The 27,466-nt window shown below is 45.2% G+C and overlaps 1 protein-coding gene across 8 annotated transcripts in view; it reads right to left on the minus strand.

The window, feature by feature from the left end:
- myt1b (myelin transcription factor 1b) overlaps positions 1–27,466 on the minus strand; it is a 106,787-nt gene that overhangs the window by 31,632 nt on the left and 47,689 nt on the right. Inside the window, exon 1 of one of the 8 annotated variants that reach the window (XM_035644566.2) lies at positions 7,919–8,051. The exons of 6 other annotated variants lie outside the window; for them this stretch is intronic. In XM_035644566.2, coding sequence (XP_035500459.2) covers positions 7,919–7,943 — 25 coding nt within the window. In that variant the 5' untranslated portion in view covers positions 7,944–8,051. Of the gene's footprint in view, positions 1–4,244; positions 4,602–7,918; positions 8,052–27,466 lie in introns of those variants that run through there. One more of the 8 variants, XM_035644568.2, reaches the window with a different exon arrangement.

The following is a 27,466-nucleotide window of genomic DNA, read 5'->3' on the forward strand; positions in this document are numbered from 1 at the left end:
AAAAACATAAAGCTCCTTTCACTTGAGCGCGGCTGTGAATCCCTGGCCTCCGCGGAGGCCAAGATGCATCTGTCCGTCTTATTTCCTCCCACCTATTATCTCTACCTTTTTTAGTGGGAGCTGCTTTTCCGCTGCACACGTTGTCCTGCGCGTGAACCCGCGGAGCAGGCAAAGTGCACGCTAAGAGCAGTGCCAATCCGAGAGCAAACAGTCGGCGGGGCAACAAAAGGCTGCACGTCCGCATCCAGACCAGCCTGCGCCCTCCATTGCCCCCCACCTCCCTCACTACCCCCCCCCCCCCCTCACCACGCCCATCCCTACTTTGCCCATTACATGCAAACCTTGCCAAAGCCCTGCCAGCACTCTTTGCAAAATGCTTGTTTATCAACTTTCACCCCCCCGCCCCCCGAAAAAAAGTGATTACAGCAGCAGTACTGTTCGTCTGCATCTCTATCTCTGTCTCACTCTCTGTCTCAGCCATCTCCATCTCCACACACCCCAGCATGCAAACTCACTTGCTGCTTTATTTCTTCTTCTTCTCCCCCCCTATCTCTTATTTTTCTTACTTTTGCTCCTTCTTGTAAAGGGAAGTGATGTGAGTGTCCGTCCTGTGATTTTAGTTTGGGAGCCTTCCTAAATGCCAAATATGTAACAGCGCTCTATTAGGACACGGCGCCTCAGGCCATGTGTCAGCATCCCTGCTCACTTATTGCTTATTCCCGAGCCACTGTTCCTGCCACAGACGGAGGAAAACTACATCTGGACGTGTTGAAGCTGCACAATATATCTGATCTCTGGGGGGTTTATGAAAGCAGGTAATTAATCACAGAAAAGGTTCAGAGAACTGACCTTTCTATACTTTCATCTGTTGTTTCATGTAAAACAAAGAACAACAACAAGAAAAACAGCCGAACATCTGCATGACAGTAGGACGTCTCTTAGTCTCTCTGTTGTTCTTTGATCAGATGCTGCTCATTCCCACCTAAAAGACTCGCAGCTCGTTATTTCGCAGAGAAAATTGGGGGAGCACGAGACAATTAGCCGTTCACCGGGGAGGTTTGACTAATCAGAGGTGAGGGAGGCCGGGGGGAGAAAGATGAATACAAAATGAGTGGTTTACAACATTTTTACCGCCAGAATTATGTGTTAAGTCTGCATTTCTGGGAGGCAGAGTTGTGAAAATCGAAACTGTTTTTTGCAATAAAAATAAAATAAATTCTCAAATCGACACACTTTAGCCTGCAAACTGATACAAAAGGCCTTATCCTTGCAGAAAACCAAGTTTAGGCTCAAGTAATTCCATTGCCAGTCTGCAGCTTACTGTACTGGGACAATGGAGCAGAGGGGCCTAAATCCATAGTTAGATTAAATACCAGGGTGAACTGTCTGTAACAGTATTAGTGTACATGCAGGGCCAGGGCCAGCTGCACACCCCTGGTCCTGTTAAGCAGGATTTAGAGACAACTTTGTGTGATTACCGAGCGCCAGGCTGAAGAGACAGAGAAATCAAGAGTTGCAGAGCGGGACAGTCTTAATATTACTCACTGGTTTCTTTGTGTCCATGGATTAAACAACAACAACTGAGAAACCAGATTATCTGTCAGATGCGAGAATTATCTTTCTGCCGATCCATAAATGACAAATCCATTCAGTCAAAACCTTCACCCGAGGTTCCAAACCTCTGACTTTCCATATGCCAGCCTGAAGGTCAAATAAAATGGAGCCCAGTTGGAAGAAGAGGTAACTGTGCTCCGTTAGGCGCCGGGACAAAGTGACTGTGAGGCGGATGCATGGTATTATCGGGTATGGGGTGGGCAGTTTGGGGAAGGGGGGTGGGGGGGTGGAAAGGCAGGGCAGTGCCAAATCAAACTGTAACCATCTTTTGGACGAGCATCCCTGAGGGGCCGCCCCGACCTCAGCATCTGAGGAACAACACTGAAGTGTCACTGCTGCTAATAAAACACAGCACTAACTGTCAGGATCTGGGCTCCTGAAGGTCCTCTGGCCAGGGCCAAACACCCCCGTGTGTCCTGCTCGTCTCTTTACCCATCTGAGGATGTATGCACATTTTCCTTACCTTTTAAAAAAATTAATTTTCTTTTTCTTCCCCAGTCTAATTTATTTCCCTTTAAACGCAGGGCATGAAATCCATTATACCCAGGCTTTCATTTAAAATGCCTCCTCTCCATTGAAAGCCAGGCCAACCCTGACCTTTGCTTGTATTGCTTAGATTTCTGATAGGCTTTGAATGACGAGGGTGCAATTTGGCCCCAGCTGCTCCTCCAACATGTTTATGGCGCTCCCTCCTCCGGCACCTGCTGTCCTCACCACGGGCTGTTCAACCCCTCCATAAATAGAGAGGTTTCCTCCTATCACTGTAACTTAGGAAAATAAATCAATACATCAAAATAACGCAAGCTACCTTAGACCAGGGTGCATGCGCTGCACACAGCTCCATCCTCTGCTGAGCTATAGCCTCCACTGACAGCATAAGGCACCAATAACCCAATTCTGTAATCCCCTGAAACTAGGCTACACTTCACAAGTCAACAGAAGACAAACAATAGGTGTTTGGTCGTTTTCTGCATGTGATGCATTACATTTCCACCTCGCAGCTCATTCTACAATAAAACCCAACTACAGTAAAGGTTCTCTCTGTGCATCATGTGTTTCAACTAACCAAACAACCCATAAGCCTCGAACAAAAACTGGTGAACAGATGTATTTTCTTCAAATGCATTCAAACATCACCACCAACAGAACGCCAGACATCACCACGGGAAGGCCTTTTTTTAATTTATCAATGAAAAGACTTTCGTCTCCAAAAGACACGAACGCACCATTCGCCTCTGTTTCCAAAGGCGTAGGAGTGAGTTCAGATTGATTTGAGCCTGCCTCCAACCCGGAGCGATTCCCCAACAGCTCAACTAACGGCTGGAAGTTTCTCGTGAGAGCAGTGCTGCTCAGCGAGCCACCCGAGCAGCGAGCAGCCTCTCCGGCCACCGCCGCGGCTCGCGGGGCGGGTGACACACACGCAGCACTGTGCCTCATCATCCCTCATCTCTTTCCTCCATCTTAGGACGCAGGTGCCTTGACAGAGGCGCACACACAGCGCATTACGTGGCCATCTAAGCAAAACAAGCGGGGGGGGGGGGGGAGACAGACACACACATATCGCGCACAGGTTCACATTCAGCACCGCACCGGGAAAATCCGACGAGATGAGCGCATCGAAACTGGGCGAAATGTGCAGCTGGATGCTGCCTCCCCGACGGAGGAGCTGCTCATTTTTCCAGCGCGCTTCTAAGCACTTTTCCCCCTGCGCACCACTAAAGGCGGCTGACATTTGAAGAGAGCATCTCTGGGTTGTTGTTTTTTTTGTTTTTTTGCTGCAGAGGATCAAATGGCCAACCCCTCCCTCTCCCTCTCGCAAACACACACCATCCATCCATCTGTCCGTTCATCCACACACACACACACACACACACACAGGGGACGGAGTACTGCTCAACGCCCAGTGTCACCTCGTAATAACACAATTCGATGGCGAACTCTTAAGACACATATCACACTTTACTGTAACAAAACCACAAACTGACGCACGGCTCTTGTGGTGCGCGGCGGCCGCGCACTGGCTACAGTGAACCTGGAGACACAGAAGGTGAAACTAGAGGACGGTGTGGAGGACTCCGCGCGTAGAGAGCATTCGGAGGAGCACAATGTGGTCCAGTGTTTTTTTTCTCTTTGGCTGAGCCCGAACACAAGCGGACGAGCTGCCCGGCAGAGGCAGAGTCGCGGAGGAGTGGGTAAACACGCAGCACCGAGATTCCGAGAAAGCGCCATGCTTGGTTCGTCCCCACTTACTACAAGGCGTCAGTGTAAATATGAGCATCTGAGCGAGAGAGAGAGAAAAGCGTCACTATAATATCACCAAACACAAACCCAGCGCTGCACTTTCAAGAGAGGGAAGGGAAAACAACAACAGGTCAAAACTGCCGAGAGGTCGCGGATGAGCGTCGTTTTCAATTCATATGGGAGAAATCAGAAAATGTGAAAATGTGAAAATAGCACCTATACATCTCGGGTGCATCTGACATAGTTTAAAATGCTGCGAGGGCGCGCAGACGCGGCAAAGTTACGCCAAAGGCCTTAGATCAATTAATTATCATCATCACCATAGTAATAATCATAATACTAATAGACCTAATAGATCCAAACATTACCGGCGTTCATTTTCTCTTTACCTGGATTCAACAGTATTTCCTCTGAGCTTTGGCGCCGCTGCGTCCTCGCTGGGTTTTGTTAAGAGTTGCAGGTCGCTGTCAAGTAGTTTGCGAAAAACCAAACCAAAAAAAAAAAAAGAAGATATCCGGAGTAAAGGTTTTCTTTTTCTTTTTCAAAGGGCGATCCGCTATCCCGGCGCAGACGTCCAGATGTGGTACATGGACGAGGAGTTGCTCTCCGGGCGGCCTCTCCTACAGCAGCGCGTCGGCGCACGGCTCCGTTCCGAGGCGTTAAGATGTTACTTGTTTGTAAGCAAAAACATGGCTTCATTTGCCTTTGTCAGCGAGAAAAAAAAAAAAACGTAATATTGACTTACCTTTCCCTCATGAGCCATTGTGTCCCCCCCTCAACCCCCACTCCCCCACCCCTCCGATCTCCTCCCTCCGCCCTTTGCCATGACATCACGGAAGCTGTAGTAAAACCTCCAGCATCAGATGGGCAGGGCTTGAGGTCCCCCCCTCTTACTACACACTAACTCAATGGGCATATGCACACTCACACACACATGCGCACACGCGCACAAGCACGCACACACACACACACACACACACACACACCCTCCCTCCCTCCCTCTCTACATCTACTACACATGCATCATCTGAGCCAACACAACTGACGAATTCAAACTGCAAACTGGATGAAAATTAAAAAATTCACCCGAAATATGAAAACAAGTTCCCCGAGCCACTTCCCCTCTCCAGCCCAGACACTTCTCGGATTCACGGACAGCGAGAGGAGCATCTCTCTGCGCCTCTGGGCGCACGCAGCCAAACACAATATCACACACCAGAATGAGCTCATATTTTATACATTTCACCCGCTGACAAGTTCTTGATGTTCCGCAAATGCATTACGGAGGTTATAGCTGCTGTAATCCATCCTTCAGCCCCCAACTCCAACATACACACATACATCCAGGAAAGTGGTACCGTCCAGTAATTCATTCACTTTTTCTTTTTTTCCTTAGACTGGGAATTGATGTATGCAGAGTCATCAGCATCTGATAATTCCTCCGTGTATGGAAAGAAGGGGTTTTAACGACATATAGGCAGAGGGGAGGGTCTCCAGGGGAGCTTAGCTCAAAATTATTTACGCCCTGGGGAGGGGATGGATATCAATTTGAATTATCACTTGGGAGGAGGGAGGGGGGGGCGGACAACAGCTAGGGAGAAGTTGTTTTGAACAAGTATGGGGTTGTGAGGTCTGTTTCCACGCAGACTGCGGGGGCTCGAGGAAGAGGGATCACTGTCAGTCAGAGATGTGTTGATAGTTTGAAGGGCTCGCGGAGGAACGACGCCCACTGTCAGCGCGGCTCTGAACAACAAACACACGCAGTCCTCAGCAGTGCAACTTGGAGTCACTCCCAAATGTTGCTCACACCGTGCGCTTTGCCTCGCTGTTTTGAAACCATTAGTGGAAATGACAACCATTCATTACAAGCCATTTGAGAATAGTCCCCACAAATGCCATCCTTTATCTGCTGTCTCCACGCCGCGCACGCAGGGAATATTCAAAAAGCCCAACCTTCAGCTTTCAGAAATTCTATTAAATTCTTATCTCTTTGCAGCAGGCTCTTTTTGTGCAATCCCATTGTTATGCATTGGAGCTGAAATCAATCACCGGCCGTGCACGGCGCATCAGTATGATTTCAGACTGCGGGCGCGGAAGGAGGGGACTCACACAGCAACAGCATCGACAATCGAATAAACAAAAGGAGGGGAGATATATATATATATATATATATATACATATATATATATATATATATATATATATATATATATATATAAAATAAACCCTGGGCCCTGATCCTGCGGGGGGAGGAGAGGGGGGCGGAGGCATGTGGAAAGTTGTGCCTAAGGGTCAGGTGTGGGTTTATGCTGAGAGGAGAGACATTTCTGGAATTATATATATTTATATATAAATAAATATATATTAAAATATATCTCTCCCGTCGTTATCATCGTTCCTGTGTGGAGACTTCAGCACCGCGGACAGCTCTGAAAGTTACCGGGCCTGTGTGTGTCTGTGGCTGACTTCAGCACCGCGGACAGCTCCGGCCCGCACACACGCATCTATTTCTGCCAGCGGCTCATTGTTGAAGGGACAAAAGCTTTTGTCCCACTAGCTGTGACATCAGACCAACTTTATGGGAGTTTCACGAATCTTGTTTTTGAAACTTTTTTTTTTCTTTTTTTTTTCCATATGACCCAACTACCTTAAAACTTTACCACTTCATTTAGAGTTCACGACTAACTCTTTTTTTTAGATTTGCTTTTGAAGGACGAGACTGTCTGTTGCTGTATTAAGTCTGAAATTAAAGTGACTTTTATAAGTCTGAGTAGTCAAAACGATTCTTTTCAAGTGGTTTTTGGCTTTGATTAGCTTTTATTTTGATGGGCGAGACCGAAGCTCTACGTTAACAGCTGGTGCATCACACCCCCCCCCCCCCCCCCCCCCCCCCCCCCCCTTGTTACAAAGTGTGTATTGTGCACTGAACTTAAATCAACTAAACTGCACCAAAGTCATATCAACACTTTGTTCACAAGTTTAAATCACTGATAAACCCCTTAAAACAAATACAACACTTAAATCATCTGAAATAAAATAAGTTTGTTTACTAAAGTAAACTATGGAAGCAACATTCCCATCCATTATTATGGCATGCCAGCAGGAAAGTGAAGTCAGATGAAGAAGGTTAAGTCTCGGCAGCCGGTGCATCATCTGGGAGAACTTTCCCCCCGGTTCCCACAGAGTCCGTCTGCAGGTGCAGATGGCGCAGAGGCCTGCAGCTCTCTAATGCGCACGTCACTCCAGACTGGTGACTATAGTGCGCGGGGCCGGGGCCGCGCGGGCAGCCAGTATAAATATTACATGGGGCAGCAGCTGACTGGGCGCTGAGGTTGGGACCGGGGGAGGCCCCTATAGTCCCTCGACAGATGGAACAAGCCGACAGACTAACACAACAAAAAAAAAGTTTTTTTAATAAGCCCGCAGCTTGGCATTGTCCCCACGGTACCGGGGCCACACGGTCCCCTTGGGGACCAACTGTCCTTTGTCTGGCTAGTTATTCTTTTTCTCTTCTTTTCTTTTTTTGTTTACCACGGGGGTCGAAGTTTAGTTTGAGTTACAGACTGGGGAAAAAGTTCACAAGATTATTCAAAAGTTGCTGGTGTCTGACGAGCGGTTGTCGGGGGGGGTCCTCGCTACAGAAGTTTTAAGTTTACAGCTGGTGTGATCAACACATAAACCATAAGCCTCTTTTAATCCCGCACAGCGACGCTATACCATGTCTGCACAAAGGCTTTTCATTTCGGATCTTAACTGAGCTGCTGCGACCAGGAGTGTGTAACATTTATCTGCAGAGTGTCTAATTACTTTTTTTCTGGCAGCGGCGGAGCAGAAGTGATAAATAAAGAGTAGACGTGGATAAAAGACGAGTATTCGCTTGGGGTAACTGAAAAGCGCTTTATAAATTCAATATATTATTATTATTATTATTATTATTATTATTGTTATCATTATTCGCGCTGTATTATTACTGTCAGTTCAGAGAGACGCGCATGCCGCAGCAGTAAGTTCTCCAGTAAAAGTTTCCGCTGCGGAGTCGAAACAAAGTCGTCGATATACGAACCCAGGAAAGTGCGGCACAGCTTCATGTTTGCGGTCCTCCTGTCTGCCTCTTCTTCAGTCCCGCAGCGACCGCCAAGAGCCGCCGGTGAAGTTTATTTGTGGCGAACAAAGTTGCCTCCAAACTTTAGTCCAACTTCCCCCGGCCGGCGAGGGGAGGGGAGCTGTGCCGGGGGCGGGACGAGCCGCTGACTGACACGCGTGGAGAGCCAATGGGAGAGAGCGCTGCCCTCCTGCTGCCGGCAGCCGGAGCCAATCCCAGCGCGCCAGTGTCAGCTTTCAACAACAATGGCCCGAAGAGCAACAAAGAGCATCTGCTGCACCCGGCAACTTCTCACACTCACTAAGCCCCCCCCGGCAATCTGATTTAAAGCACATACACACTTAACTCTGTCTGCCCTCACACACAACTCTTTCATCACCCCCCCCCCCCCCCCCCTCAGATCTGCATTTCTTTATATTAACCCGAACATTTCAAACTAGCACAAACTTTTTTAAAAAAAGGAAAGAATATCATGAAAAATATTGTCTACTACACACATGTGAGAACAAACTATAGTGCCAGGAAAGTATACACAAGTATACAAAAGGAAAAAATACAGTCCACCATGAACAGAGTTTTAATGATGTCAATCTCAGCAGTAATACTTTTTTTGTTGTTGCATCTTTTATGCTTTCCTCCAGATAACATCAACTTATTCAGTTTTCCACATCTCTGCATTTCCTCATGTGATTGTTTTCTACACCGTGGGTTTTTCAAACATCCTCCACCATCGCACGTGACCAAATAGAGCAGATGCACAGCTAATTTAAGGGAAGTCAGAGTGAACATTTTCACTGGAAGTCCAGGCCTATTCAGAGAGCCGGCCTGTGTCTGGAACAGACAGACAGTTCCTCCCTCCCAATAGCAGATGGTCTGCCAGATAATGAGCTCTCCAATTGCTTTGCTCCCATTACCCCCATCCCCATCGCTCCGAGATGTAATGGGGGGTAAAGCAACCGCAACACATTCTACTGCTTTCTTCTTCAGCTCATTTTATTTCACACACGTTTAAATGATATGATTCTTTTTTGGGGTATTTTTTTGTATTGTCTGTTCAGGAGAGCTGCACATTACCAAGCGATGTTCCTGTTGCCAGGAAGGTGTAACAGGAATATTAAGTTTCGTTTCAGGTACTTTAGTTCTTGGTCATTTTAGTTTAATAGCATGTAACTGGTTAGGTTTTCAACATTACTTTAAAACATTATAACTGATTCTGAACTAAATCTGCTTCAGCCACAATATAAGCTTGAAAAAGTAAACAACCAGAAACAACCCAAAATCACATCGTCCACTTTACACTTTAAAACTGACTTAACACAAAAAATGTGCCAAACTACTGCTAAACCTAAATACATTGAAAGCAACCATAACAAAACTTCAATGATCCTCTATTAGAAGCTTCAAAGTTAATAAACGTACTAAACTAAACTCTCACTATCCCTCATATAAGCTTGAATTACTGTGAGTTATTGAACTAAAATGATTCAAGCTAAACTAAAAAGGAATTATTCAAAAGTTTTAAATCTCCCTCTCTCACTGGAGCTCTAACAACAGGACATTTGGTGTCAGTATCTAAAACCCTTGTTGAACCTGCTATAAAAATGAAAGCAACAGACACGGGGTTAGTCACTTTTACTCCAGCTAGGCTGACTGAACAACGTTCAAGCTTTGTTCCAACAGGGACAAATGCCATTGAACTGAGATGGCAAAGAGTCGCAGAAGCTACTGATGGAGGGTGACAAGCCTCCGTTGCCTCCATGACATCACACCATAGCTCTGCTGAGCGCTTGAGCCACTGTTGTGATTGGCTGATTTTTTTTTCTCCGAGGGACCCACAGCCAGGCTGACCACCGGTAACGGATCGTAGCCTATAGCTCAATAGTTCGGTAAAACTCGCTGGCAAATACATAATGCAACGGTCAGTCAGCGCTGAAATGAGCCGAACAGATTGTCAGTTTTAGGCTACGTATGTTTGAGCATTCACAGTTTGCATTTGGCACCGGTTTTAAAATTAACTAGACTTAAAAACAAACCAAAACACATCTTCCACATCCGTAATCATAAGCATGGATTTCTGTATAATTTTGTGCTACTAAAACCAAACTACACGTGCGAAATTTAAACAAAACACAATTTGCTTATCCCAGTTTCTCTCAGTTTGTCTCAAGAAATGTCACACAAACTAAACAAAAAAACTAAACTAAACTAAACTAACTAAACTAAACTCTATTGAATAAGGCCAAACTGTTTTGTCTAAATTTAAATTCTTCCACCCTTTGTATGAATGAAAAGCAGAATTGCTGTGTACCACTAAGCAAAATTTACTTAATCCACTTTTATAAACCTAAAATGTCTGCTGAAATATTTCATACACCCAAACTGTTTCTCCTAAACGAAACTAACCCCACATGCCTTGGGTTAAACACTTGGTCAAGCTTATGACTAGGAATTACTAAAAGACAAAAAAAATCTCATAATTGTCAATTGTCATCCTAGACCATATAAAATCTAACTAAACTGAATTGATTGAAAATTTTATTCAAATGAGTTAAAACAAACTCAGATGACACACTATTATGAGCCAAAAAAATGTTGAAATTGAATTGTACTCATCTGAAAAGAAATAAGTAAAAATGTATTCAACCCATTTATTTAACTCTGAATTATGAAAATTGAATTGAATTAAATAATCACTCTTTACAGACCCCGAACGTAGCACCTCTTGAAGTTTTAAACCAACTAAGCAAAAATAAAATGGACTAAACTGACCTGAACTAAGACGAACTAAATGGAAAGAAACAAATAAAATCCAAACCACTCATTTAGGTCTGACTTGTACATAAAATCAAACTAAACTCTACTAAACTAAACTGTTCTACCAACCAACCATTTAAATATGACAGTTTTAAACATTTACTCTTATCATCTAGTAAAAAAAATGATATAATTTTAAGTCGTTAAAATACTATCTCTGTTAAATTCCACTAAACTAAAATAAAGGACAAGAAGTTGAAGCTTGACGTGTCTCTACTGAATTAAACAGAACTAAACTAAACTGAACTGAATTCAAACAAACCAAAACAAAGTAAACTAAAAGTTGAATTATGATGATAAACCCCAATTGTGGCTACTAAACTAAACTAAACTTTCCCATATGCTTTTCTAAACACTAATGGTGGGGAACTAAACTAATAATAAAAACCAAACCAAAATATGTTTGTTTAAATGTGTTTCTCCTGTATAGTCTCCTGCCACATCCCCTCGCTCCCTCTCCCATCTCATCCCTGCTTCAGTGGCACAAATAAGGGAAAGAGAAACACACCTCTATGAATCCACTGCTTATTCAATTGGCTTTTGGTGTGTGATTGCGTGCGTGCGTGCGTGCGTGCGTGCGGACAAAGAAGGTGTTGAGGAGGACTGCTGGCTCTCCACTAATGCCATGGCAAGTTTTTTTTTTTTATCTGAGGATGCCAGACAGCCTCTTGTATTCTTCTTGAGCACGGTGCTCTGATTAGCCTATTAACTTCACTATTCACCCCCCACCCTTCTGTTCCACTACCCAGATAGGACCAAACACACACACACACACACACACACACACACACACACACACACACACCTCTTATTCTCTGCTCTGTATAACAAGCAGCTGAACTCTGACATAGCCTCCAGCTGTCCTGGAGATGCTGGTGACAATAAAGTTTAAACAAATACATGCGCGCCCACGCGCACACACGCTCACACACAGCGTGAAGAGCAGGAAACAGGGCCTTGTAGAGAGAGTGACCGGCGTGAGCTAATTAATGGAAATTTCCCTCGGCCTTCGTCGCCGTCATTATCCAGGAGTCCTCCTGAACGTTCCCTCTGATGCTTTCGTGAGCCACTGTACGTCAGCATCTTAGACGGAAACAACTTTCCACTGCGCTGGGAGAGAGACAAAGGGATCGCCGCTACGTAGGGGGTGTTTCCCCTTCAGTACATGTGCAGATCTGTCCTTGATGTGACAAAGAAAGTGGAATCGGAAGACCAGTTCAGACTCCTCGATCTGGGATGCGTGAAGAGGAAAGTATTTTTCTTCTGCAGAGCTCAGTATTGGACACAGTTACACATCCTGTGCGCGTGCACAGATGGAGATCAGAGTCCTGTTCCCAGTCCCATGATAACAATCGGGTTCATAACACCATGGCTTTATTGCCCCCCCCCCACCCCCCTTCACACCCCCGACCTTGCTCTCTCTTTCTCTCTAACATCCATGCAGCATGATCATACTCATATCTGTCAACTCCCATTAGACACAGCCAAGTGGTTTGTGAGCTGTCCACTTTGAATCCTCCAGTTTCACATTTTGACCAGCGCCATTTTGGAGTTTTCTTTGCAACCGGACATGAAATTGGGGGTGAGTCTGACTGAGATCCCGTCGTCTGCGAGCCCACCTATACACCTGCAACCACGCACTGATTGGACGGAGCAGCTGTCCATCACGCCATATCCACGCTCCAATGCATACCCCTCGTCTATTTTCCTCTTAATGAAACTATAATTTACTAATTGAACATCATGCTGTACTGAAGAAGACTTGAAACTAGAGGTCGAGACCCTAAACTCCTCAGGAAAATGTTTTACTGATCAAGTGAGAAGCAGAGTCATCTTATCATAGACCTCTGTTGGTGACTCCAGAGAATACAGGCTTCAGGCTCTTCTGCATTGCCTTTTTTTCATTTTTAAACTTTCAGTTTACAGAGAGAGGGTTTTTGCACATGCACTTTATAAACTTAATTCAAGCCAAGTCTCAGCCGTATGCCCACATGGAATACTAAAACAGGTCTGTTGTCCTGTTCACGTAGAATATGAACCTTATCAAATTGAGAAAATTGGACAAAATCACAGTCTAAGTAAATGTCTGAGCAAAAATACATTTCAAAGTTTACCTGAAGTTACTATGAAGCTCCAGCCATATTTAACGGTTATCTTCTGGTTATTTTCATTTACCGATCAGTCCTTTTTATGAAAGTATATTTAGTGTGAAATTCAGTGTTTCTTATTGTTTTTGAAAGCACGTCATAGGAAGGAGGTTTGGGTGTGCAGACTGGAGGCATCTGACTATATTCAAGGCAGACTTGAAAACTTGTGAAATTATCCTTCAACATTATATTTGGTGGTGTATGAAAACATGTTAGCGTGATGAGGACACACTCCGCCTCTGGCTCTTCATTACTCACTTATTACACTTCTCCTTCCTCTCGCTTTTGTGGGAATAAGGAATTTTAACAGGCGTGTACACACACGCACATACACACACACACACACACACATACAGAGAGAGGGAGAGAGAGAAAGGAAAAGGCCAAGAGACAGACAAAGTTTGGTCTGGATGCCACTTTGGATGACCGTCTTCTCTTGAGACCCCCCTTCCCCTGCTCACCCATCCCGGTCCACAACTTGAGCCTCCCCAAAGGGTGTGTGTGTGTGTGTGTGGGGGGGGGGGGGGGGGGGGGGGGGGTGACACATGGAACGGGGTCAGCTCTGCCAAAAGGCATCACATCGCTCCTCTCCTCTGTCTGCCTGCCGTAGCTCTCTGTCACTTTGCCTGTCAGTCAGACGAACCTAGACTTACTGTGCTGATCCTTTATTCTCCCTCTAACTTTCTGTCAAGCACGAATCCCTCAGTGTGCAGCCGTGACGCATCTCGTAAATGAGCCCCCCCCTACCTCACACCCCTCCTTGTCTATGGCACAGTCCAGACAAGCATCATTGCGCCCACACACTCCTCCCGTGTCCCACACCCTGTCCGTCCCCCCCTGCTGAGGTTGACCGCCTGACCCCCCGTCACCCTCCAAAGTCACAGAGTCAAATTCTTTGAGGCCGCCCCACTGCGGATTTCGTTCACTTCCCTTCCTCTGTCCTGAGGCTCAGCGTCGTCTCTCCACACTTGACCCCCACATCCTTTTCATCCTCTCTCTCTCTCTCTCCGCTCACGCCTGCAACTATTCCAATCTCCTCTGCCATCCTTTTTTTTTTTTGGTCAGAGCTCAACTTCTGTCTTTTTCCCTGTCTAGTAGCCCTCTCCTCTCACCCAGCCTCTCTGCCCTCTCGCTGCCTCCTGCACTCACCCGGCAGCAGCAGGCTGGGCAAATATGCACCCTGAGCAGCGGTAAATACAGGCAGCACTTCACAAACAAGGCCTGATTACAATGACAAAGGCTGCCACACTTTAGGGAGGAGCTTGGAGCAATTTGGAGGCTGCGGGGGCCATTGAGCGAGTGGCATACTTAATGGGCTTTGTGTGCCAGAAGAAAAGGGTCTGAGCTTCTGGGCCCAGCTGTCACTATGGAAAATATCAGACTGACACAGCACCCAACGCTCTTTGGCTTGCTCTCTTTTCTTCTGTCAACCCCCTGACACCCCCTCCCACCCTCCCTCTCCTCTCCTCTCTCTCCACTCTTTTTTCTCTAGTTAGCGAGCACAAAAAAAAGGAGTGAAAGCTCCTGGAAAGAAAGAAAGAAAGAAAGAAAGAAACTGAATGAGAACTCCCTCTCTTGATTTCTCATTCACACACACACACACACACACACACAAGTATAACGCGCAGTAGGCTGACTCTGCAGCAATTATTCAAACTCTAAACCCAGAGGGATAAATGACATTATTACATTTCACTACTTAATTACATGTGTGGATAGTTACTAAGCGTTAGCCATCATGCATGCATAATGCAGTAAGATATAGTCACTGCGCCTCATAAAGCACCCTTTCATTACCAAATGTATGGCGGAGGAAAAACAAATTAACATGCGCTCTGTGGAGAGAAACTGCACATACAGTAACTAAGTAAGACACACAATCAGAGTAAATACACATTATGTGCAAATATATGATTGTTAGTCATCGCAGGGCAGAAATAACTCCAGCTTTTAGTGGATTTCCAGCGGTGCCAAACACCAGTTTATTTTCTGAAAATGATTTTTCTCCAGTGATAATGGGCTTGGCTCGCAAACAAAGACTAAGAAATCCTCTGAAGCAGCTCTCTGGTTACGCTTTCTCAATTCTTGTAGGCAAAGAAGCACTCACACTCCAGATCCAACTGTATTACACCAGCTCTGTGACTTATGGCACTGTAATACACACACACACACACACACACACACACACACGCAAGCACACATACACGCACATACACAGCAAGCTTGCGCTCTGGCAAGGGCGCACTGGAGGCGAACAGGCACAAACACGCGCGCACGGTCGCACAGCGCTGCATTATTGAAACACAGCACAAAGCCAGAGTTGGATGTTGTTTCACCTAATCTCTTTGATACCACTGTGGCGCTGCTAAGCTCCAGAAAATCAGCTTAGCAGATGTCCTAAAGTGTAGGTGGCTTGTTTGATGAGGCAAGAGAAGAAAAACGCTACAAGGAGAAGAAGTGAAAGAGGGGAGGGTGGGGGCAGGGCCACAGAATTGGAACGGCGCCTGGTGAGTTCAACTCAATCCCCTTTTTACTTCTGTGTGCCAGGCACAGTTGTTCCAGCAAACTAGAAGGAGTTTGGTTTTTTTCCTCAATTCACCCATCGCTCCATCTTTTCTTCCCTCCCCCCGACCTCTGTGTGTTTATGTGCGTGTGTTTGTGTGTGTGTGTCAAAGGCCAAAGAAGTTGCACTTGTGATAATGATGGTGTTAATGATTGTAATGAGATTTTTTTAACAAGGCTGCACATGCTGCTTTGCCTTCAAGCCCTTACTTGTACTCAGATGTCAGCTGATTACACTCGCACCCTATACACAATCTCTCTCTCTCTCTCTCTCTCTCTCACACACACACAAGTCGCATGCATTATCAGCACAAGTGAGACATCTGTATGCAAATGTCATTATGTTGGTGGGGAGGTGGCTCCGAGTGGGCTGGGTGTGAGTGATGTTATGACAGTGAAGGAGGGACTGAAGAAGGTCGGGCTCTGACGGAGTGTGCGTGTCAAGAGCTGGTGCAAAAATGTATGGTATCCATAGTAACCAACTTACCCAACTCAAGATGGCTCACTGATGCTGTCATCTTTCATCTTCTTCCTCCAGCCTCGTGCAGTGCACTTGGTCCCGCTCACACACACATATAGATCGCCTCTTGACGTTGATAATACATACAACAAAACCCACATGGCCCTTATAGACACATTCATAACACACCAAATCCTCCAGTGGAATGGTACAGATCCACGGCGAGGTTTTAAAAATAAGAATGTTGATCATCTGTTGCGCATGTGGCTGCTGCATCAATTGCCTCCCAAGTGCATCATAAATGGCCTTCGTCCCCACTCCGGTGAACGACTGCATGTGTGGCCGTCTCCTGTTTTTTTTGTCTAAGTGACTGTGATGCATGTTGCAAGCACTTCAGTGTCAAACCTCCCTCTAATAGCAGTGCCTCAAATGTGATGAGACGGAAAGAGGCAAAATGGATTGAAAAGCACAAATGCTCTGAAGCTGTCATGACTCTAAAGACATACTTAGGACACACCAATCACATACAATGTCCTTTCTCAGTGTGCACATGTACCTGGCATGGACGAGCGTCCACTGCCGGCTCACAAGGTGCTCCTCTATGCATTTGCTTATTGATGAAAAGCAAAAAATGAAAAAGAAAAATCCTTAAAAAATATTTTTTGCGTGAAATGTGTTTATACAGTTCATTTATAATCTTTCTTAAATTCTGCCTCACCTATCATTTTTTGCTCACAGGTTACCTACAGTTTCAAAATCCATTTGAAATAAATACTCATGTGGAGGAAAAGAAAACTTTTTTTGCAAGTAAAGTAAAAAACCGACCAACACGACGGAAGGAAAAGGTTCCCGCCATGGTGCAACATTTGAGTGAGGGAAGCTCAGTCCCACTGTGTGGATGAGAGTTTGAAGACTTGCCATGGGACATGTAAGACAGAATTAAGCCAACGATAACTCGGTATGCCACAGTTTCCCAGCCTCGTGTCCTGGATTTGTGAGGCGTCACACTAAGAAGAGAAAGAACTGGAAGCTGCACTCCGATCTGCCACGACACTTTCATGTTTTCGCTGCTGCGCTTGATGTGCAGTAAATATCAAGGAACACAGATTATTAGAGGAAAGTTTCAGTCTTTTATATATTCAATGTCTGATAAACAGAGCCAAAAAGTTCATCTTCTTTATCGAGACTGTGTGGTTTGATCAGATTTGAGAAACAACCCCACAACTAGGGATGCGACTAATGTTCATTTCCATGATTAATCTGCTGGTTATTTCCTCAATCATAAAATGCCATTAAAATTGTGAAAAATGACCACAATATATACTTTCACTATCCAACATCATCATCTATTTTGTCTTTTATGACAAAGAGAAGCAAATCATCACGTTTGAGAAGCAGGAACCGGGAAACAACAGAAACGATCAATCAAAAGGTTGACAAAAAGGTTGATGAACTTAATGTTGCACTGTCGACTTGATATCTCTATTTCTTAACAAAACTCCTCCCACACCAACCCGGTAAGAAAAACAAGAAAACCCCAATGTGAACAAACCAAAACTGCTCTCATTTTGAAAGAGAAAAAAAAGGATTCCGTCACAAGATGAAAGGAGAAATCATGTTTCAAGGGTCTTTAAAGAGCTGCTGTAGCAGGTCCTACTGACATCCACAGCAGAAAAGCTTGTATATCATATTTAAGACCCTACTCCTCCACAATCTAAATCCAACACCCACTTGTGGTTTCAACTGCATCACAACAGAGAACAGTGCTGTGAGAGAGTCGAACCGTTTCACTTTTCACAAAAAGCCTTACAACCCCTCATTTGACAAAACAGATGACAAAACAGTGATATTATTTCTGTAGCTTTCAGACGCTGGTTTATTTGTATCTACTGTGAAAGGAGAGAAGAAAGAGGTGGCTGGACGAAGACTGGCAAAGCCTGAAGTCAGATGTCTTGAGCAGAAGTCATTAAAAGGCCAGTGTACCTACGGGCTAAAGGCCGGGACACACCGAACCGACGGGCGGCTGTCTGAGCACGTCTGGACGTCGATGAGTGTCGAGAGTCCAGGTCGTGGCGGTGTGTTCCGCACCTTCGCAATTGTTGGCCGTCTGTACTCGTCGATAAGCTGCTTTCGAATCAGTGTTGGGGTCACTTGATTGAGCGAATCAGATCATGAGAAGAAAAACGGAAGCATCAAAGTAAGCAAACGCAAAGAATCAAGAGGGTGCACAGCCACAAGACCATTTAAAGTGGTTGGTTCGCAGCCAGTTAATCTCCATCTATCTGTCAATCTGGGTCGCCGTGGCTATTTGGAACGAAGACGTGGAGGATCATGTGATCAACATCAACTCTGTACGACATGACAGAGAAATGATTCCCGGTAATCCCCTCCCATACAAACTATCGCCCCCTGGTGGTATGGAGAGTTCAGGCGCAGAACGTAGTAGTTGGCCGATGGATTCAGTGTTGGTGTAGTGATCCAGGCACAGTTTTTTCATATGCGACGAGTGAGTTGTTGATGTGAGTTGTTTGACGTCTTATTTGTGTGTCCCCACCTCATCACTGTACTCGCCTGTCTCTGAAGACATTTTTTAAAGATCTCCTCAAATCACGTTTTAAAGTATATACAAATAATCAGCTATGCCTAATATTTTGGTTAACACTTTTTAACCCCACAAAAATGAATTTTACCAGAGAATAAACATGTTTTGTTATTTCTGATTTAAATAGCCATCACAGAAGTCAGGAGAATGTCCTCACTTTCCTCTTTCGCTGCTGGGCACTGGGCTACAGGCCGGCAACGAACAGGAGTGACCGAAAGCTCACAGTGAGATCAACATGAGGGAAAATATGAAATATCCAACAACAGTTTCCGCTCGGCGACGTCTTTCGGGACACATAAACACTGAAACCACACCTGCTACCTGCCCGGAGTGGTGCTGTTAAACCTGCATGCAGCCCAGCGCAGAGTGTGGCAGACTCTGGGGCTGGAAGAGTGAGCTCAGCCCCGATGTAACTTTTGAAAACACAAATTTCCCGACCAAAGCATCACATTGGGGGCCCAGACACTGACAGGAGCACCAAACCACAACGCATTCATGTTGGTTGCGGGCAGCTCACTCGCAATCCCAACAGGAAGTCAGTCTCGTCCACTGGCACCTGTAACTGTGCACTCTTTTTCTGTGTAAAAAGGGCGTATTACAAAGGAAATGATGATAAAGAAGCTACTTTAAGGTCAAAGAAAGCGTACACTGCTATTGTTCATGGCTTGTAAATGAAAAGTGCTGCTGGTGTCAGTGTGTGACAGCCGACAGAGGTGCAGACTGATGACTTTAGATGGACAAGTAATTGCATTGTTTCCCTCGTAATATTCAGACGCAGAGTAACAGACAGATGTACAGAATCTCAGTTTCGCCATCCCCTGCAGCTGATAAACAACACATATTAAATCCTGTACTGGCATGCAGTATATAGGCTACTTTCTTCTGACTTAGGCTTCGTTTGTGCACACTATACGCACATCTACAATTAGACATTTTTTGCTGTGAGACATTTGCATATATCCAGAGTTCAGTATACCTTGATGGGAAAAAAAGGAATTGAATTTCCGTCATGTTGATGTTCAAAATGTGCGCTTAACTCGCAGCAGGGAAGAGCGCTGACTAAAGGACAGCGCACCTTTCTCTTACACTGGCTATTTCGCACTCATTTGAAAACGTACACATTGGTCTATATTAGGAAATCTATGATCTTGCACTAGAGCATACTCCGAGCCGCTGGAACGGCCTTAAACAGGAAGCTGGAAATATTGATTTTTAAAATCACATCTTTTAAGGCTGGCTTTGATTTAGTGTTTTATCCTTTCTATGATTTTAATTAATGCTTGTGTTGCTCAAATTCAATTATTGTTTACACTTTATTGGAATTGAAATTTAGTGGAATTGCGTTCCACTTGTACAAGAGGTGCTGAATAAAAAGGCTTTGATTGATTGGTTTGATGGGATGCTATTAGATATTCTCCTGCCTGTTCCAAGTGAGGTTTGCAGTTGCTGCCGAGAATGTAACGTTCAGCGCCTCCTGTAAATTACCCAGCGTGGGGTCTGTTGTGAGTTTGGAGCAGAGAGTGTAAACGCTTTAATGAGTCGAACGAATCTCTGTTGCGTTGCGTTGGTGTGATAGAGAATGGGAAAAGAGCAGAACTGGGGATAGAAGAGTCTCAGATGGAACACTGCAGCGGAGTTTTGAGTGTAAGGGCCTGTGAAATGGCAGATGAGAACACGAGTGCATACTCCCAAAAAAAAAAAAGAGAAGAGCGGAGAGTTGGGAAAACGTCGGTTTGCAAGAGATAAAAGACACAAAAATGAGGAATCATCCATCCCCGTCTACAGCTATACACTCTGTCTCTCTCTCTCTCTGTCAGGCTGACGGGTAATTGAGGCAGTCACAACACACATTGGGACGCAGTGTCATGCTGTGCCCTGGGTCTGGCTCACTGCCCCAGCCCTCTGGCAGCACGCTGCGACGCGCTGAGGAGCGCCGGCACACACACACACACACACACACACACACACATGAAAACACATGCCCGCGATGCCCACGCACATAAGGACACGTGAGCACGTCACAGACACAGTCCCATTACCAACAAACACAAGCGCTAACAAGCTGTCTTCTACACAAGTGTGTGGTCACACAGACGGACAAAGACAGAAGTGCAGGCTAGTGGAAGGAAACACACATGACACACACACACACACACACACGCACAGATCCCTTTTTAAGTCACACTTCTGTCCTTTTTTTGATCACACAGACTCCAGCATGCCCCAGCAAGTCCCTCCTCTCCCCCTCTCGTTTCCTTTCCTTTTCTCCCCTCCCACCTCTCCCCCGTCTGTTTCACCTCCCCTCTTGTTCTCTCTCCTCTTCCCTCCTTCCCACCTCATTTTTCCTCTCCTCCTGTTTGCTTGGCCCTGGGCAACGCTGAAGCCTCTTCTGCTCCTCGCCACTCTGCTCCCTCCCTCCCTCCCACTACATCCCTCCATCCTGGCGATCCTCCAGTTTCAACAGAAGGTTGTGCTGGGGGAGAGAGTGGGATCCAGAGAGAGAGAGAGAGAGAGAGAGAGAGAGAGAGAGAGAGAGTCCAGTTGCTTGTGTGAGTGCTGCATGATTCATGTTGCCCTGTAATGAAGCCGGTCCAGTCTTTTTAAGTGTTTGGTGTGTAATGGAGTTTCAGGGACAGGCCTATCATTTTCTCCTAATAGTGCTTTCTCCGCTGCACACCATGACCCCTCTCTCCACGCCCCCGCCCCACGCACCCCTACTGTGGCAACTTCACATTACTACAGCACACACACACACACACACACACACACACACACATACGTAGCGATTACCGACAGCTGCGGGAGTTTTCGGAACGGCAAAAGTGGCCAATTTTCTCTCCCTTCCATTTAAACAACAAACAGGGCGTCGTGTTAAAATGGGCGAGGGAAGAGAGAAGGGAAATGGGCTGATAAGGGTTATTGTGAATCAGGAAGAGAGTGGGTTAGCTGCTGGGAGGTGGCAGTGCGTGGCGAACAGTGATTTTAATATTCTTGAGGAATACTTTGAGAGAGACAGCACGCACAAGGAGAGACTGCGAAGAAACGCGGTTCAGTGGATTTCAGCTTTTCAGGTGCACCGGATCAGAATCTGAAACATGTGCATGTCTGTGTTCTCTCACCTCTAACCTCAACTATCTACACACAGACCCCACCTAACTAAAACCTGCAAGACACTTTGGGAAACGAAGGTTGGTTCATCCAATGATGAGGGTTTTTTTCGTTACTGAAGGGAATTTGGGGTCTTAAACGTGGATTGAAGATTTGTGTTGGAAGCCTTTCAAAAATGAAAGCAAGTCAGTAAATGCCCCCATAAGCATGAATCTACAAGAGTGTTTCTGTGTGTGTGTGTGTGTGTGTGCGTGCGTGCGTGCGTGTGTGTGTGTGTGTGTGCGTGTGCGTGCATGCGCGGGTGGGGACAGTTTTACCAGAGCAGATTGTGGAGTGTGTGTACAGACCAGACCTGAGATTACGGAACAGATTGCACAGCTGGCAAGCAGCCCTCTCTCCACACACAAACAGACGTGCATGCGCGCGCACAAACGCACACACACACACACACACAATGCAAAAGCCAGAAAAACAAATATTGACAAAGTATTGATCCTTGGTGTATTGGTCCATATTGACAAGGCGCTAATGCCAGGAATATCATTCTGGTCCATGTGTTAGATCACAAGTGGTCAAATACCATAATTAAAGTGCACTTGTAACAAAGCACACCGCACACTGTTGTCACCTGCTTACGCTGATATTTTATGGTTACAATATGGTTCAACATTTGTATAGAATGTGTAAATAGTGATGTTATAGGAATAAAAGGTTATTTGCCCAGAGTGAAGAATAAAACACATTCATCACACAACTCCTACATACGCCCAAGTGTAGGAGTAACCTTTAAGAACTCTCAAGTGATCACAGAATTAATCACGTTTGCTCTGAGCTGGAACAGCCAATCAGAGGCGAGGATTTACCCCCCCCCCCCCACACTTACCCCTTTGTTCCCTCTTTGAAAACATTTTATGGCTAATATCATACATGTACTTTGCATTTTTAATAAACTTCATATTTGTGTATCGTGGCTTGCAGGGGAGGAAAGCACTATTGGGCGAAATAAGGTAAAAAAAGTTTAATATAGTGCATCTCTAACAGTGTACATAAATAGGGATTAATGATTGGGGATTTTAGAACCCCTCCAACATAAATAAATACTCAAATTACATTCATTCTTAAAATGACGTCAAATTCATCTCCCTCAGAGAAAAATACAGTCTATATGAATATGCAAATATATCCCTTTTCAAAACTCTAACTACTCGACCCAAGGGGTCTCCTACTCCTATCATTTTCAAGCTTCAGGTTTCCACATCACACTTGTGTAAGTTGCCTCCTGGACCACAGTTGCCTTCTTAACTAGTTGTGATACCACAAAATCCACTGGATGAACTCAGATCTAAGGTTAGCGCAGAGAAACGTTCTCCTTTCTGCAGAAGAGCATGACAACAGTGGTGTCTTGTGGTGTGAAGCTCTGCACATTCATCACTCTGCACAAACATCCTCAAACGAGCATAGTGAAACATGGGCAAAACACATATCAGGAGTGGAATTGGATAAAACGGAAACTAGGAGTTAACCCACCTGGAGCAGAAAAGAAATTCAGCAATAGTGCCCGAGACCAACCAACCACACTGATGAGTGCAGACCATGGAAATGCAGAGAGATTTACTGCAAACAGGTTTTTTTTGTGTGACATCCTGTCAAATGTTCAAATGATATGCAAATACCCAGCTCTGGTTCAGCTAATTTATCATTCATCCCGGCCAATGTTGTATTATACTGTCAATCCAAAACATGTTTCAGAAGGTGCTTGTCTGTACAACAGTCTTTTTATCTTAAACATCTCCAAAGGCCTCTGAGGCTCTCTTAAACGTTATTTGTAAGAATGTTATTCTTGAATGAAACAAGTATAAATCTTTCCCAGCTTGATAAATATGGGTCGAGGGCACAGTTCATCGAAAAAGAAGGTTGACCTCTGACCTTGGCAGGTGGGTCAGCTGTACATTGGCACTGTGACATGAATGTGTACATGCCTGCTCATTCCTTTCCTTATCTATCCCTGCCAGTTAATGGTTACACCTCCGCACTGACTGCCTCTGTCCTTTAACGTCAAGAGAAGAGAGGAGAAGAAGAAAAAGTGTGGGGGGAAGAAAAGTTGGCTTCCACTTTTCCCGTCCATGGAACACCTGCCATTCCATGCCATGCCATCCCTGACATGTGTAGCCGGGCTTTGTTGCTGCCAGGATGCAGAGGCAGGACTTGCCTTTGTGTGTCGGCTCTTTGTCTTCCCCGAGGGGGAAGAGAGAGGGGACTTCTCCACGAGTTGAACAAATAAACAGCAGAGAGCACGAGAGACAAAGACAGGGAGAGAGAAAGCACCTGCCGAGGGCTTTGTGTCACTTAATAAGGCCCACTACTGTCTGTGAGCACAAGAACACCCCCCCCCCCCCCCACGCAACACACTGATTGGAACTGCAGATATGCAAACACACATACACATATATCTAAACACACATACCAACTGCATGCATGTATACACACACTTTACAGCCAGTGTGTTAAATTGTTTAACACGTTGGAACCAATGAAATACTTGCTGAGTCGTCTTTAAGATACGAGGAGAGAGGAACAGAGAATACAGGGGAAGAAATGTGAATAGACAAAAAATAAAAATCCATTAAACTTAATAGTATTTTCACACAATAAACTTTATGTATACGTATATATGTCTTTTCACAATAGCTACAAACACACACACACACACACACACACACACACACGTGTTACTGGAGTATTCTTATAGGGGGCACACCGGAGAGCTCAGGCCATATAGAACTAGCGTGACGTAAACGATTAACATGGCGTCACTGGAGGAGGTTACAATTTTGTTAATTCTGACAACAAGGAGGGAAAAAGTGACTGCAGCACTATCGTAGATGGTATAAGACCACTGATTTCCGACATACTGCCCGCTATTAACTTCTGCGGGAGTGCACAACCAAACGGAAATGCCAATTAGGTTGAACGTTGCCGGAACAAACTGACATAGACCCACCCGACCGGAGCAGTGTGCAACCACATTCCACAGATAAGGTATACGGATGTTAGCCTGCAAGGAAGGAATGCTGCTGGCCCTCGCGCTGCTAATGTTAGCCACACTTGGCAAAGCAAATGACATTATTAAATTGCAGACGCTATGAGCTCAAATTTTTTTTTAACTTTTACACCGATGGACTAGTCTAAATTTACATTCTTGTTTAATCTGAATAAATTCCCGCGTTGCCTTAAAAACAACCCAGGCCACGCAGTGGTGGTGACAGATCGTTTTATAATCTTGTTCATGCAATTAGCTTTAACTGGATATTGCATGCCGAGAATACATTTCGATTTTGTTTGTTTTACATTTGACATGAGATCAAATGCCCTATGGCTTGCTGCAATTATTGTAAGATCACACATTTTTGAATCATTTTACATTTTTTGGTCTTCAATCTTCAAGAAATACATGCAGGGAAGTCTGCTAATATTCTTTTAATGTTTTGTTTCATCTAATTTGATGAGTTTAGCACACACTTTAATCAACTCACCAATATTGGGTCCCTAATTCTCATCAAATCATTTTGTTTCTTAGAATGTATATATTTTTTCTTTTAAACAGTGACAAAGGAATGCACCTTGCTTTAGGTGCTAAAAACATGCAGGAAAAAAAAAAGATGCCTCCTTTTCCTTCTTCATGCTGTTGTGAACTTTATTACATTCCTTGTTATCAGAATCACCCATAGAAAATCACATGTTCATGTGTGAAGCCCAGTATATGTCGATGTGCATTAATAGAGGTCTGTGTGCTCGCGTGTGTGAATTTCCACACATATGAAGGCAATATAGTTTTATGGTTGAAAGGGACTGTCACTCGTAAAAGTGTGGCACCACTCACGTGAGACATATAAATGGAGATGGTCTCCTTCTCTGACATGTTCTTTATAGTGGCCCCCGAGGGCCAAGGCCACACATATGTAAGCTGTACCTGGAGAGGGGCAAGACGAAGAGAGGCCTTCTTTATTTGTCGTCGCGCACAAAGACACAAACAGAAAAAACAAAGGAAAGAAAGAATTTTGCTCATTTCAACTGCTTATTCATACAATTCTCCAGTCAGACAATCATGTGGCAGCAGTGCAATGTATAATGTCCTACACATACAGGTCAGGAGCTTCAGCCAACGTTCACTCCACAAACTGGAGGAAAAAAATGTGATTTCAGTGCCTGAGACTGTGACATGATTGTTGGTGTCAGGAGTTTTTCTGGAGCTGCTGATCTCCCGAGATTTTCAGTTTTTGCTCAGAATGGAGCCAAAAACTAAAAAAGTCCTGTGAGTGTGTCATGATGAGCAGGGAAGCATCTCAAAATGCACAACGTCTAACCTTGAGGTGGATGTTCTAGAACAGCGGAGACCACGCCAGGTTCCTCTCCTCTCAGTCAACAACAGAAACCCGAGGCTGCAGTGACACAGACTCACCAACACTGGACAGTTGAAGACTGAAAAACCTAGTCTGGTCTGATGAATCTAGACTCCTGCTGAGGCTGCAGATGGGAGAGTCGGAATCTGGAGTCAACAGCATGAAGCCATGGATTCAACCTGATCATTGTGTGGTGGGGAGTATATTCTTGAAACTCTTTGGGCCCTTTAATAGCAATTAATCATGGTTTGAATGTTACAGTCTATGAGTATTGTTTCTGACCATCTTCATCCCCCCATGGTCACAGTTCACCATCTTCTAATGGCGACTTCCTGTAGGATAATGCTCCGCGTCACAAAGTGAAAGTCTCACTCTGGTTCCATGAACATGACAGTGAGCATGAACCTGCAGCTGACAGCGCTGCAGCGATGAGAGAGCCTCATTCTGGGACCATTAATGTTCATCAACTTCTCCATTACCATAATGGAGTGTATTTGCATGTTCGGAGGTCAGAAGGCACTGTGCTACTTGCCAACGTAATGATTCTCTCCAACGGCCAGGTCATGAGAACCTCGCGGCCGAGACCAGGTCTATACAAGAGGTTAGTTTGCACCATTTCCACACATGTGCTGTGACCCTGTACAGGACGTGATCTTCAGTAGAGACCTCCTTCCTTTTTAGGGCCAGTGGCCCCACATGGTCTTCAGAACTAAATTCATTGAAACCCATTGCTGAGACAATAAATAGTCTGTATTTATAAAGCTTATGGACCACTCAAAGAACTTTTACAGTACAATTCACATTCACATAGATTCATACAGAGCTGCCATTTACCACACAATTTAGGGTTAAGTGTCTGCCCAAGGACTGGGGTAAGCAGGGGTCGAACCAATTCCCCTCCCTTCTGTGGGTGTTCATCCTCTCTGCTTTATTCTGAAGTCAATTGTTTGCCCGTTGCCTGCCCTCCTAATGCTTTGTCTACCTGTGCCTCAGGCATCATCCGGCTGATCTCTGTAACCTGCCACCCCCGAGGCGGACCCGTCTGGTCCGCCTGGTCTCGCCATCCGCCTGCCCAGCTCCACTACCCAAACCTCGATCTACAGCCCAGCTCCTCTGCCTGCCCTTGAAAGTCACCTTGAAACGCCTCCTGCCTCTGAGTCTGCACTTTGAGACCAAATCTTTTAATGTCCTTAACATCTGTTTTCCACATGACCAAATGATTCAGTGCAAACTTGATGACTCCGCTTGATGATTTCAGATCAAGACAGTGTCTGAATTTTTTTACTTCTAACCCTGTGGGGTGCCAACATTTGCTGTTGAAACACACGGCAAACCACAGGTACTGTCACCCTCCCTGAATTCTCTTGAATCGAAGAAACAGTGCCTGTGCCGGACTGGGCAGGTATACATAATGGC

The sequence above is a fragment of the Scophthalmus maximus genome, chromosome 3, assembly GCF_022379125.1.
Source record: "Scophthalmus maximus strain ysfricsl-2021 chromosome 3, ASM2237912v1, whole genome shotgun sequence".
NCBI lineage: Eukaryota > Metazoa > Chordata > Actinopteri > Pleuronectiformes > Scophthalmidae > Scophthalmus > Scophthalmus maximus.